Here is a 10,000-nt window from a genome sequence, read left to right on the forward strand (position 1 = left end):
TGGCGAAGTGTCAAACCAAGGGAAGGGGAGTCAAGTGGAGCACAGGTATACAGACAGGCTAGGTAACTCGACCAGGCTACGCCTTCGGCAAAATCGATAGTTTAAAGGAATTAAAATGTCATACAGGTAAAAACGGGGTGTGTGTCTCAACAGATAATTGGCAAAACCTCTTATTAACTTGTCATATGCCTTAACTGAACTGTGAAGGAATCTATGTGATTGCTGACGCTAACCTTCCTGTTCCACTTTTTTTTTTCTTGCCTCGTAGACTTTCTCCTCCATTGCGTGTATTTCACTATGCAGCCCCCAACACTTAGGCCTTTCCTTGAGGGATGAGAGGAACGGGACTGGATCTGTGAGTATCTTTGGCTTGGTCGGCTGCTGAAGTGAAAGTGCCACACAAAAAAATATGAGAATTATAGTGAACACGTATTACTCCTGAGTCCAAGCGGCAGGCAAGGCAGGGCAGAGGGAAAGAGAAAACAGCCTCTATCATGGTGTTGCTTAGTCTTAATGGCGCTCGGGAACATTGACGGCGATAAGCTCTTCCCCCTATCTTTACTGTTAACATAAGAACATAAGAACGCAGGAGTCTACAAGAGGCCGGTAGGCCTGTACGAGGCAGCTCCTTTTGTACGAGGCAGCTCCTTTATGTACGAGGCAGCTCCTTTTGTACGAGGCAGCTCGTTAGTGTGTTCGGTTTCATTAGACCTTTACGAGAGAGAGAGAGAGAGAGAGAGAGAGATGCTGCCCTTGCAACAGTCAATCACTGTCCTCGGCGTGGAGGCGAACAACAGCCTGTCCTTCACCAGCCACGTCAGGAAGACTGCATCCAAGGCAGCAGGACGGCTAAACTGTGTCAGGCGTGTCTCCCACCTACTTGATGCGAAGGGAGTGTCGAACCTTTATGCTGCCCAGGTTCGCTCCCTCATGGAATACGCCCCCCTGAAATGGTCATCCTGCCCTCCATCATACCTGGGTCTTCTCGACAAGGTACAAAACCGCGCCCAACGGCTCATCTCTCAAAGGGCCGCCAAAACCAGCAGCAACCCACTCCACTACGTCCTCTTCAGCAGAGGCGAGACGTGGCAGGCCTGTGTACCATCTACAAGGTACACATGCAGGCTGCTCCGCACCTCGCAACTCTCCGGCAACAGTGGGCAACACCACACCCCCACGCCACCAGGGTCGCTCTGTCGAGGGAACACCATCTCACCGTGCCCTTCGCCAGAACGGAGACCTTCCTCCGCTCGTTCGTGCCCCGATACACTAGACTCTGGAACTGCCTGACAAGACACACTGACATTCACACATCCACTGCACTCCACACTTTTAAAAGAGAAGTGAACACCTGGTTATTGTCTAATGTACACCACTAACTTTATCACTGTACTGTCCATTATCCTGTAACACAACTACAGATAGCTATTCGGAACCTTACCGGTAACTATTACTTGTATGATAGCAATTCCATGTACCATCTTATGTAATCATGCTTAGTAAATAAGAGAGAGAGAGAGAGAGAGAGAGAGAGAGAGAGAGAGAGAGAGAGAGAGAGAGAGAGAGAGAGAGAGAGAGAGAGAGAGAGAGAGAGAGAGAGAGAGAGAGAAACAGGAAGGCAAATTGATAAAAATACAGAGAAAAGACAGACAATTTAAGACGACAGAGAGAGAGAGAGAGAGAGAGAGAGAGAGAGAGAGAGAGAGAGAGAGAGAGAGAGAGAGAGAGAGAGAGAGAGAGAGAGAGAGAGAGAGAGAGAGAGAGAGAGAGAGAGAGAGAGAGAGAGAGAGAGAGAGAGAGAGAGAGAGAGAGAGAGACCAACAGACTCACACATACAATAATACATTAATATGACAATCAACACAAACTGACCGGCAGAAAGACAGACATACAGATAAACAGGCATTGAGTCTTTCCCCTCCCCTCCTTATGTTTTCTTCAGTACCACACATGCATTCACATATTATACTCTTCAACAACAGGCGGCGGCGTCTAAACAAGGTTCGGAAATACTGTTAAGCAAAAGGTGTGGAAATTTGGATATGGAAAAAAATATTGTTAGTCTTTTTAAGTAATGGCTACCGACTCGGAAATTTTCACTTTATCGTTTGTAGTACTATTATGTTGTTGTTTTTTATGTGTGTGTCTGTCTTCATCAACAGTAGAAACGAAAAACTCGAATATTTATTAACCTTGTATATATATTTTTTTAATGAGGCTTTGCGGAATGAATGAAAAAAATAATGAATCGAAGAAAACGTTATTGAGCTTCAAATAAATCTAAGCGGAGAGCAACGGAGACTGACAGCCGCCATCCCAGGAAGCAGCCGTCTACCTATTCATGAGGTGTCACAACAATGCAGCGCTTTTCGTCTGGGGGCAAAGTGGAGAGAGGGAGATGAAAGCTTCCTCAGAGCACCTCCAATTTTCACTTTCTTTCCAGTCCCCCACCCCCACTCCGTCCCTTTTCACCCCTACCATACCTTGAGATACCAACCCAAGACGGCGAGGACGGGTAAGATCATAAACACGTGCTCGGAAATGAAAGCGCGTAGCAAACAAACAACAAAAACACCAAAGAAATAAAAAATAAGGTCTAGGTGGAATCCATTTATCTTCTCGAGCTACCTACTATACTGCAGAGGGAGAGAAAAAAGTTAAATAAACGATATGGAAAATATGGCAACTCCACCAATATTGTAGGGTTGAAAGTCCGCATATAAACATCTGTATCGTCCAGTTTCCCACCAATAACCCCTGAAACGCGGTGGAGAGAGAAAGACATGAAGCTACTGGTGAGTACTACGAGAAACTACCTATTGACGACTTCTTGAACCCGTTGTAAAGTTGGATCATTAAGGACCATGCTCTTAATTATTTCAGCACCCACACTCACGCACATTTGACAAGACTTTCGTATAGGAGTTGAGGGCCTTTTCATATAGGTAGTTTTGTGACCCTAGCGCTCTAGTTTGACAAAGCATATGTTGTATGAGAGAGGAGAAACACTCATGAGAACCCAACTAATACCCACTTCGGACTTTGGGAGTGGTTGAAGTGTTAGGAGGAGGTGTCTGAGCATGTCGTCCTATTGATCCGCCTCTCTGTTGTTTTCGCATCTTGCCGCCTTGATTCAATATGGGGGAAAATTATAAGTGTCTCAGGCGGGAAGATAATTCACGTGATGATGAGAGAGAGAGAGAGATTTTAGTCAGCGGGGATAACAATGCGGATATAGAACCTCTGCCCGCCCCCTCCCCCCACCTCTCTCTCTCTCTGTCTGTCTGTCTGTCTGTCTGTCTGTCTCTCTCTCTCTCTCTCTCTCTCTCTCTCTCTCTCTCTCTCTCTCTCTCTCTCTCTCTCTCTCTCTCTCTCTCTCTCTCTCTCTCTCTCTCTCTCTCTCTCTCTCTCTCTCTCTCTCGTCTTAAATTGTCAGTCTTTTCTCTGTATGTTTATCAATTTGTCTTCCTGTTTATCTCTCTCTCTCTCTCTCTCTCTCTCTCTCTCTCTCTCTCTCTCTCTCTCTCTCTCTCTCTCTCTCTCTCTCTCTCAGAGATCGAACGATTAATTGTGCTTCTTTACTTGTCCTTAATTAGGACCATTCAACGTAATTAACGTCTAACTCGGTGCTGTGACGCGGTGTCTGAAGTGTTACGAGGATTATTTTACTAGCGAGAGGACTACCTAGACTCTGCGACCTACACGTGCTACAGCTACGAGCGGATAAGTTAAACATTTTTTTTTTACAACAAAGGAGGCAGCTCAAGGGCACAAAAAAGAAAACAATAATAAAAAAGCCCGCTAATCGCTGCTTCCAAAAAAGAATTAAAAGAGGTGGCCGAAAGAAAGATCAATTTCGGGAGGAGAGGTGTCCTAATACCCTCCTCTTGAAAGAGTTCAAGTCGTAGACAGGAGGAAATACATATGAAGGAAGATTGTTCCAGAGTTTACCAGCGTGAGGGATGAAAGAGTGAAGATGCTGGTTAACTCTTGCATAAGGGGTTTGGACAGTGTAGGGATGAGCATGAGTAGAAAGTCGTGTGCAGCGGGGCCGCGGGAGGGGGGGAGGCATGCAGTTAGCAAGTTCAGAAGAGCAGTCAGCGTGGAAATATCGATAGAAGATAGAAAGAGAGGCAACATCGCGGCGGAATGTAAGAGGTAGAAGGCTATCAGTAAGAGGAGGAGAGCTGATGAGACGAAGAGCCTTAGACTCCACTCTGTCCAGAAGAGCTGTGTGAGTGGAGCCCCCCCACACGTGAGATGCATACTCCATACGAGGGCGGACAAGGCCCCTGTATATGGATAGCAACAGCGCGGGGGAGAAGAACTGGCGGAGACGATACAGAACGCCCAACCTCGAGGAAGCTGATATAGCAAGAGAGGAGATATGAAGTTTCCAGTTGAGATTTTGAGTTAAGGATAGACCGAGGATGTTTAGTGTTGAAGAAGGTGACAGCTGAGTTTTGTCGAAGAATAGGGGATAGGTGTTTGGAAGATTGTGTCGAGTTGATAGGTGGAGAAATTGAGTTTTTGAGGCATTGAAGGACACAAGGTTCCTTCTGCCCCAATCGGAAATGATAGCAAGGTCTGAGGTTAAGCGTTCTGCAGCCTCCAGTCTGGAGTCGTGCACTTCCTGTTGTGATGGTCTTCTATTGAAAGAAGTTGAATAATGCAGAGTGGAGTCGTCGGCGTATGAGTGGATAGGACAGTTTGTTATGGAAAGAAGATCATTGATGAATAACAGAAAGAGAGTGGGTGATAGGATAGAGCCCTGTGGAACGCCACTGTTGATAGGTTCTCTCTCTCTCTCTACGCCCAAGTCCTTTACAAGTATTCGATAAATTAGCATGACTTACTTTTCTTCCTTGATAAGAATTAAAAAAAATATATCATCCTGCCATCTGTCTCATTCATTATTGCTGTGCCCTTTACTTTTCACTGTTCCCTTTCGGGTTAAAGAATTATGATATCGTCAGTCAGTACCCCCTTTCAGCCAGTTAGTATATGAATAGCATTTCACATCGGGTGTGTCGGAAAATTGGGGAAAGAACTCTTTTCATCTTGTGACACCATGACCAAGAGGAGCGTTCTGGGAACTTCGGATTTTAGTTACTTTTCGGAGACACGGGGTCAAGATGAAAGTGAAACAAGTGAAATTTTGCCCTGTGTGTGTGTGTGTGTGTGTGTGTGTGTGTGTGTGTGTGTGTGTGTGTGTGTGTGTGTGTGTGTGTGTGTGTGTGTGTGTGTAATAATAATAATAATAATAATAATAATAATAATAATAATAATAATAATAATAATAATAGTAATAGTAATAATAATAATAATAATAAATGGTTTATTCATTTGTAGGCAGCCATAAGGCTGAAAATACACAAAAATACAATACAATGAGTTTCAATTGATGAGTAATGGGGGAAGTGGGGAAGAGTGATGTGTGTGTGTGTGTGTGTGTGTGTGTGTGTGTGTGTGTGTGTGTGTGTGTGTGTGTGTGTGTGTGTTGGGGTGGAGGGGTCATGTGATCATGGAGGTGTTAATGACCCTCACAAGCGTCGGTATCGCACTAAGCCGATATCTGTCCGTGCGAGTTTTGACCGGGACGAGAATATTGTGGTGTCTTGTGGGTCTAGTGGGGGGAGGGAGGGCGGGTGGGAGTAGATCTTTATGACGGGGGTTGTGGAGGAGGGACTTGGCGAATTTAGTTAGGTTTATCTGGTATCGGTCCTGTAGGATGTGTGTGTGCGTGTGTGTGTGTGTGTGTGTGTGTGTGTGTGTGTGTGTGTGTGTGTTTTGAGTCGGTGTCCAAGAGTTTACATGTGATTGTATTATTTCAAACGTTTGTGTAAAAATATCTATTTCTTATACGTGTTCACTTCTCACTAACTAAGCTTGATCATCTAGGTGACGTAGCAGACTTTCCGCTCAACAATATGCATAATAAGGCTTAGTGATTAAAGGGAATTTTATATAATGTACTTTCATTCAGCTGATCAGCACATAGTCTCGTTTACTATTTCCTTTATGAAAACAGACAATGCATACTTTGTTGAACCATGTGATAGATATTCCCTGGGTAAGTCTAAGTACTGACTTTCACATAAAAAACGTTTTATTAATACGAAATATTACTCAATTTGGAAAATATCTTACTCAGTTAAATTAATCTTTAATCGCTTAAAACACTCAAGACATTCCTTACCCTCTTTCGGTAGATACTCTTCTTCGTGGCGGCTGCCGTCTTCTCCTCGGTATCATCGAGGAGGATCATGTCGGAGAACAGGGCTTTCTACGTCCGTCGGGCACGGGAATCTGCCGCAGACAACTTTGCACCAGAGAACTATCGCTTCCATAACACTCGAAATTCAGCACAATTGCAGAATTCAGCTGCAAACAACCCTCCACTTAAGAACACTGCCGATAACGACTTTTATGCACATGACATCGCAGATGACGTGCCGGTCATCAAGACGGCTCAGTCTTCCAACAAGTTCGACCATCACGAGTCCTTTTTGGGTCCGTCGGTAGGAGACATTTTTGGTGCCGCAGAACTGACCCAGGCCGAGGTGGTGGTGCTCGTGGGCAGCGGCTTAGGGTCGCTGATGAAGGCTTCCTTGGACAGCACGTACGGCACAGGGCTGCAGGAGTTCAGAGACGTGAGTCTGGCCATGATCCATGCTGGCAATAAGGTCCTGGAGAACCGAGTGGCTAACGGCATTCCAGTCTCGCCAAAACGTTTCGAGAACCTTCGGAAGGTCGAGGAGCGCATGTCCGCCGTGCTGGATGCCCTCGCCGCCACGTTTGACCAGAACGAACACACCGTGTACTCCCTCTCCAGATTCTTTGAGGACTTCGACTTTGAGCCCGTGGAAAGGTCCCGGTACCTGGCGAGGGTGCTGCCGACCATCAGCAAGGCAGTCTTCCAGGTCGACGACACCACCACGGCGGAGAAACTCAGAGACGCCTACAACATCTTCCTGCCGGCCACCAGAAAATTCTTCGAGGAGCGCATCGAGGAAGGAAAGCCGGTGACCGAGCAGCAGCTGGCCATGCTGGAGAGGGCCGAGCAACTCATGCCTCCCCTCATGCAGGCCTTCGTGACCGTCGTGCATGACCCGTTCCTCGTCAACTTCATGCAGAAGCTGGAACTTGACCCCGCGGAAAGAGCAAAGTACTTGGTCTCCGGATTCTTCGCTTCCATGGACGCAATCTTCGCTGACCCCAACGCGTCCGTGGCCCAGAAGATGCGGGACGTGACGCTCGCCTTCATGCCGCCGTCCCGCCAGGTGTTCGAAGACCGCCTGGCCAAAGGCAAGCCCGTCACACAGGAAAACTTCGACAACCTCGAGAGGATGGAGAAGACGCTGCCCATCATCCTGGACGCCTACGTCAAGATGATCGACGATCTCGGCATCCCTTAAACTCAGTTTTAAAGATAACAAGAAGGTCGCTCTGTCTTTGAACTGCCTATGTAAAAAAGTGAGAATAATGTTACTTCTTATGTACGGATCAACGCCGCTGGTGTATCTGCTGCTTGTAAATTTTATTAATTTGTTTTTACAATCTGATTAACACTGCTCGTATGTCTGCCAGTCTCTCTACCTTCTCTCTATAGTCTTCTCTCTCAACACCTACCATTCTGTCTATCTACCTATCTACCTCTATCAATCTATCTGGCAATGAAAAGTTTACTTTCTCCGATCCCTATGCTTTAGTTATCGCAAAATAAAGGTTCTGTACCTTACTCTGTTTTCTGTTATTTATACAACTACGTTCCACTTTGGTGACCTTAAAACTTACCGGAAACGTCATGTAGACCTACCTGGTAATGTTAACTTCATGTACTGCACTATACTGTAAGGGAACCTTACAGTCTATTCGTATTCGTATTCCAATACAGTATTTATATGTATTCATACTCAACTTATATTTATTATGAATTCGAATTATTGGGCAATGTATTTTTATTCTTCGAATAATCTGACGAATAATCATAAGTTCATTATCAAGAATAATTAACTGTTTGACTGTGAAGCTCCACGTGCGGACGGGTGAGCACTGGGCGGCTGTCTTCCCGATGTGATCAGTCCGTTGTCACTCACATGATGGGTACAGTCGCGCTCAGAAAAGAGGACATACTTCAAAACAGTTCATTCGGCTGGCGAGAACTGATAACTGATATATATATATATATATATATATATATATATATATATATATATATATATATATATATATATATATATATATATATATATATATATATATAGACATATCACACTGGGAAAAGAAAAGAGAAATATAGTAAGTACTTTCGTATATTACATCTTCAGACTAAATGGTACATTTGACAATTCTAGACTTCTTATGTACAAGGACAACGGCAGAGGCGAGGTCGGACAAACCCTCAGCGGAGGGGGAGGCGAAACATAATTAGTGGGATTGGAGAGGGGATTACCTGACTTTGCCCAACAGCAGGTGAGGGGGCTTTGTTTAAGTCAAGTAAATTCCTGTAAGTCCGGAAATGATTAACCTCACTCAGACCTAAGTGTGTCCACGTGTGTGTGTGTGTGTGTGTGTGTGTGTGTGTTATTTCGTTGGCATCACAGGGTGTGATGGCAGCTGCCCCGACCTTTCCGCAGGCTGCTGTGACGTGCACCTCTTGGGAAGGAAAATGTCTGCGTATGTGCGTGTGTCTGTGTGTGCGTGCGCGTGCGTGCGTGTACGTGCGTGGGCGTACGTGCGTGCATGTGTGCTTGTGTGGGCGTATGCGAGCTTCGGCTAAGGGTGTGGGCTACGGTCCGGGGGCCCACACATCGCTGCTGCGTTGCCACGTGCCACTGCAATGCTGACGCGCTGCCTCAGCCATGCCGACTCACGGGGCTCCCCGCTGCGCTGGCTGATGCGCCTGCCGATATCCTGTATCATGTCTCCGAAGGCAGGTCCCAGCACCCCGCTCGTCTCCACGGCGAGGGGCACGAAGTCGTATCGTTGGGCGAGGGCCGCGTAGCGGTGACGCTTGTGCACTTCGGCAGCGCGTGCGGCAGCTCCATCAGCGGAAACACAGTTGATGATGTGGGTGGTGGAAAATGTGTTGATGCAGGTGGCGTCCCACATCAACATCTTGCCTCGCCTGAAGGGGAAGACTGTGATTCCGTCCGGTCGGCGACCGTCTCCTCGGTCCAGGCCTCGCGGCTAGAGGATGGCCGAGAGACCAGCGGCGGCCAGGGCCCGGTAGATGACGTCGTTGAGAGCTGCGTGGCGGGGCAGTCGACCGGGGTTCCTGTGGCAGGACAGGCTATATGATTGCCCTTGGCGTCGGACATTGCCCCACAGCGGCAGCGGTGAGGTTGTTGGGCGTGCGTGCCCAACCTCAGGGCGAGCTCACGCGGACCGCCTCGTCGGGCAAAAGGAGGCCAAGGACCTCGACGGGGACGGCTGACAGCCAGGCCCCGCTGTGTGGTGCTGAGGCGGCGAGGAGGTGCGCACGGTCGACCTGGTTGGCGCGGGCTAACAAGTTGTCTAGGCGGTGGGTGGAGGCTGCCTCGTCCAGGTTGCGCTGCGTCAGCCTGAGCTCCGGGTCGAGGTTCGGGCACTGGTTTGTGGTGTAGGCGTCCATGGCAGAGGCCAGACGGGCCGGTCTGTAGCCGTTGGGACGGCGGTTAATGGTACAGACCATGTCCCGCGAAGCTTCTACAAAGAAACACAAAGGAAGAACAAACAACAGCAGACCTGCTGGTCCTTACGAGGCTGTTTGTGACAAGCTACACTAACTATCTAATCAAGGGTGGAAGATGCACCGAGGCGATGTAGGCGGGCAGTGCCACGTCGGCCAGCCGTCTCACGCCCAAACCTCCAAAACGCAGCGGCAGGGAGGCCTGAGACCACGCGTCGTCGTCGAGCAGTACGTTGCAGCTATGTGAAGTCGCTTCCCGCATCAGCTCGTCGATGGCCCGCAAGGACTCTCCAGCCGTGTAGATTGGTGCTGCGCGCAGCAGGTACG

The 10,000-nt window shown here is 47.7% G+C and overlaps 2 protein-coding genes across 8 annotated transcripts in view; one reads left to right on the forward strand and one right to left on the reverse strand.

Annotated features, from left to right (window-relative positions):
- Window positions 1–10,000, reverse strand: part of LOC127006447 (uncharacterized) — a 398,934-nt gene that overhangs the window by 118,102 nt on the left and 270,832 nt on the right. The window lies entirely within an intron of this gene.
- LOC127006498 (uncharacterized) overlaps window positions 2,721–10,000 on the forward strand; it is a 26,275-nt gene continuing 18,995 nt past the window's right edge. Inside the window, exons 1-2 of the mRNA XM_050876441.1 lie at window positions 2,721–2,795; window positions 6,213–7,283. Of these exons, the coding sequence (XP_050732398.1) occupies window positions 2,784–2,795; window positions 6,213–7,283 (1,083 nt within the window). The 5' untranslated portion in view covers window positions 2,721–2,783. The remainder of the gene's footprint in view (window positions 2,796–6,212; window positions 7,284–10,000) is intronic.

The sequence above is a fragment of the Eriocheir sinensis genome, chromosome 3 (assembly GCF_024679095.1).
Source record: "Eriocheir sinensis breed Jianghai 21 chromosome 3, ASM2467909v1, whole genome shotgun sequence".
NCBI lineage: Eukaryota > Metazoa > Arthropoda > Malacostraca > Decapoda > Varunidae > Eriocheir > Eriocheir sinensis.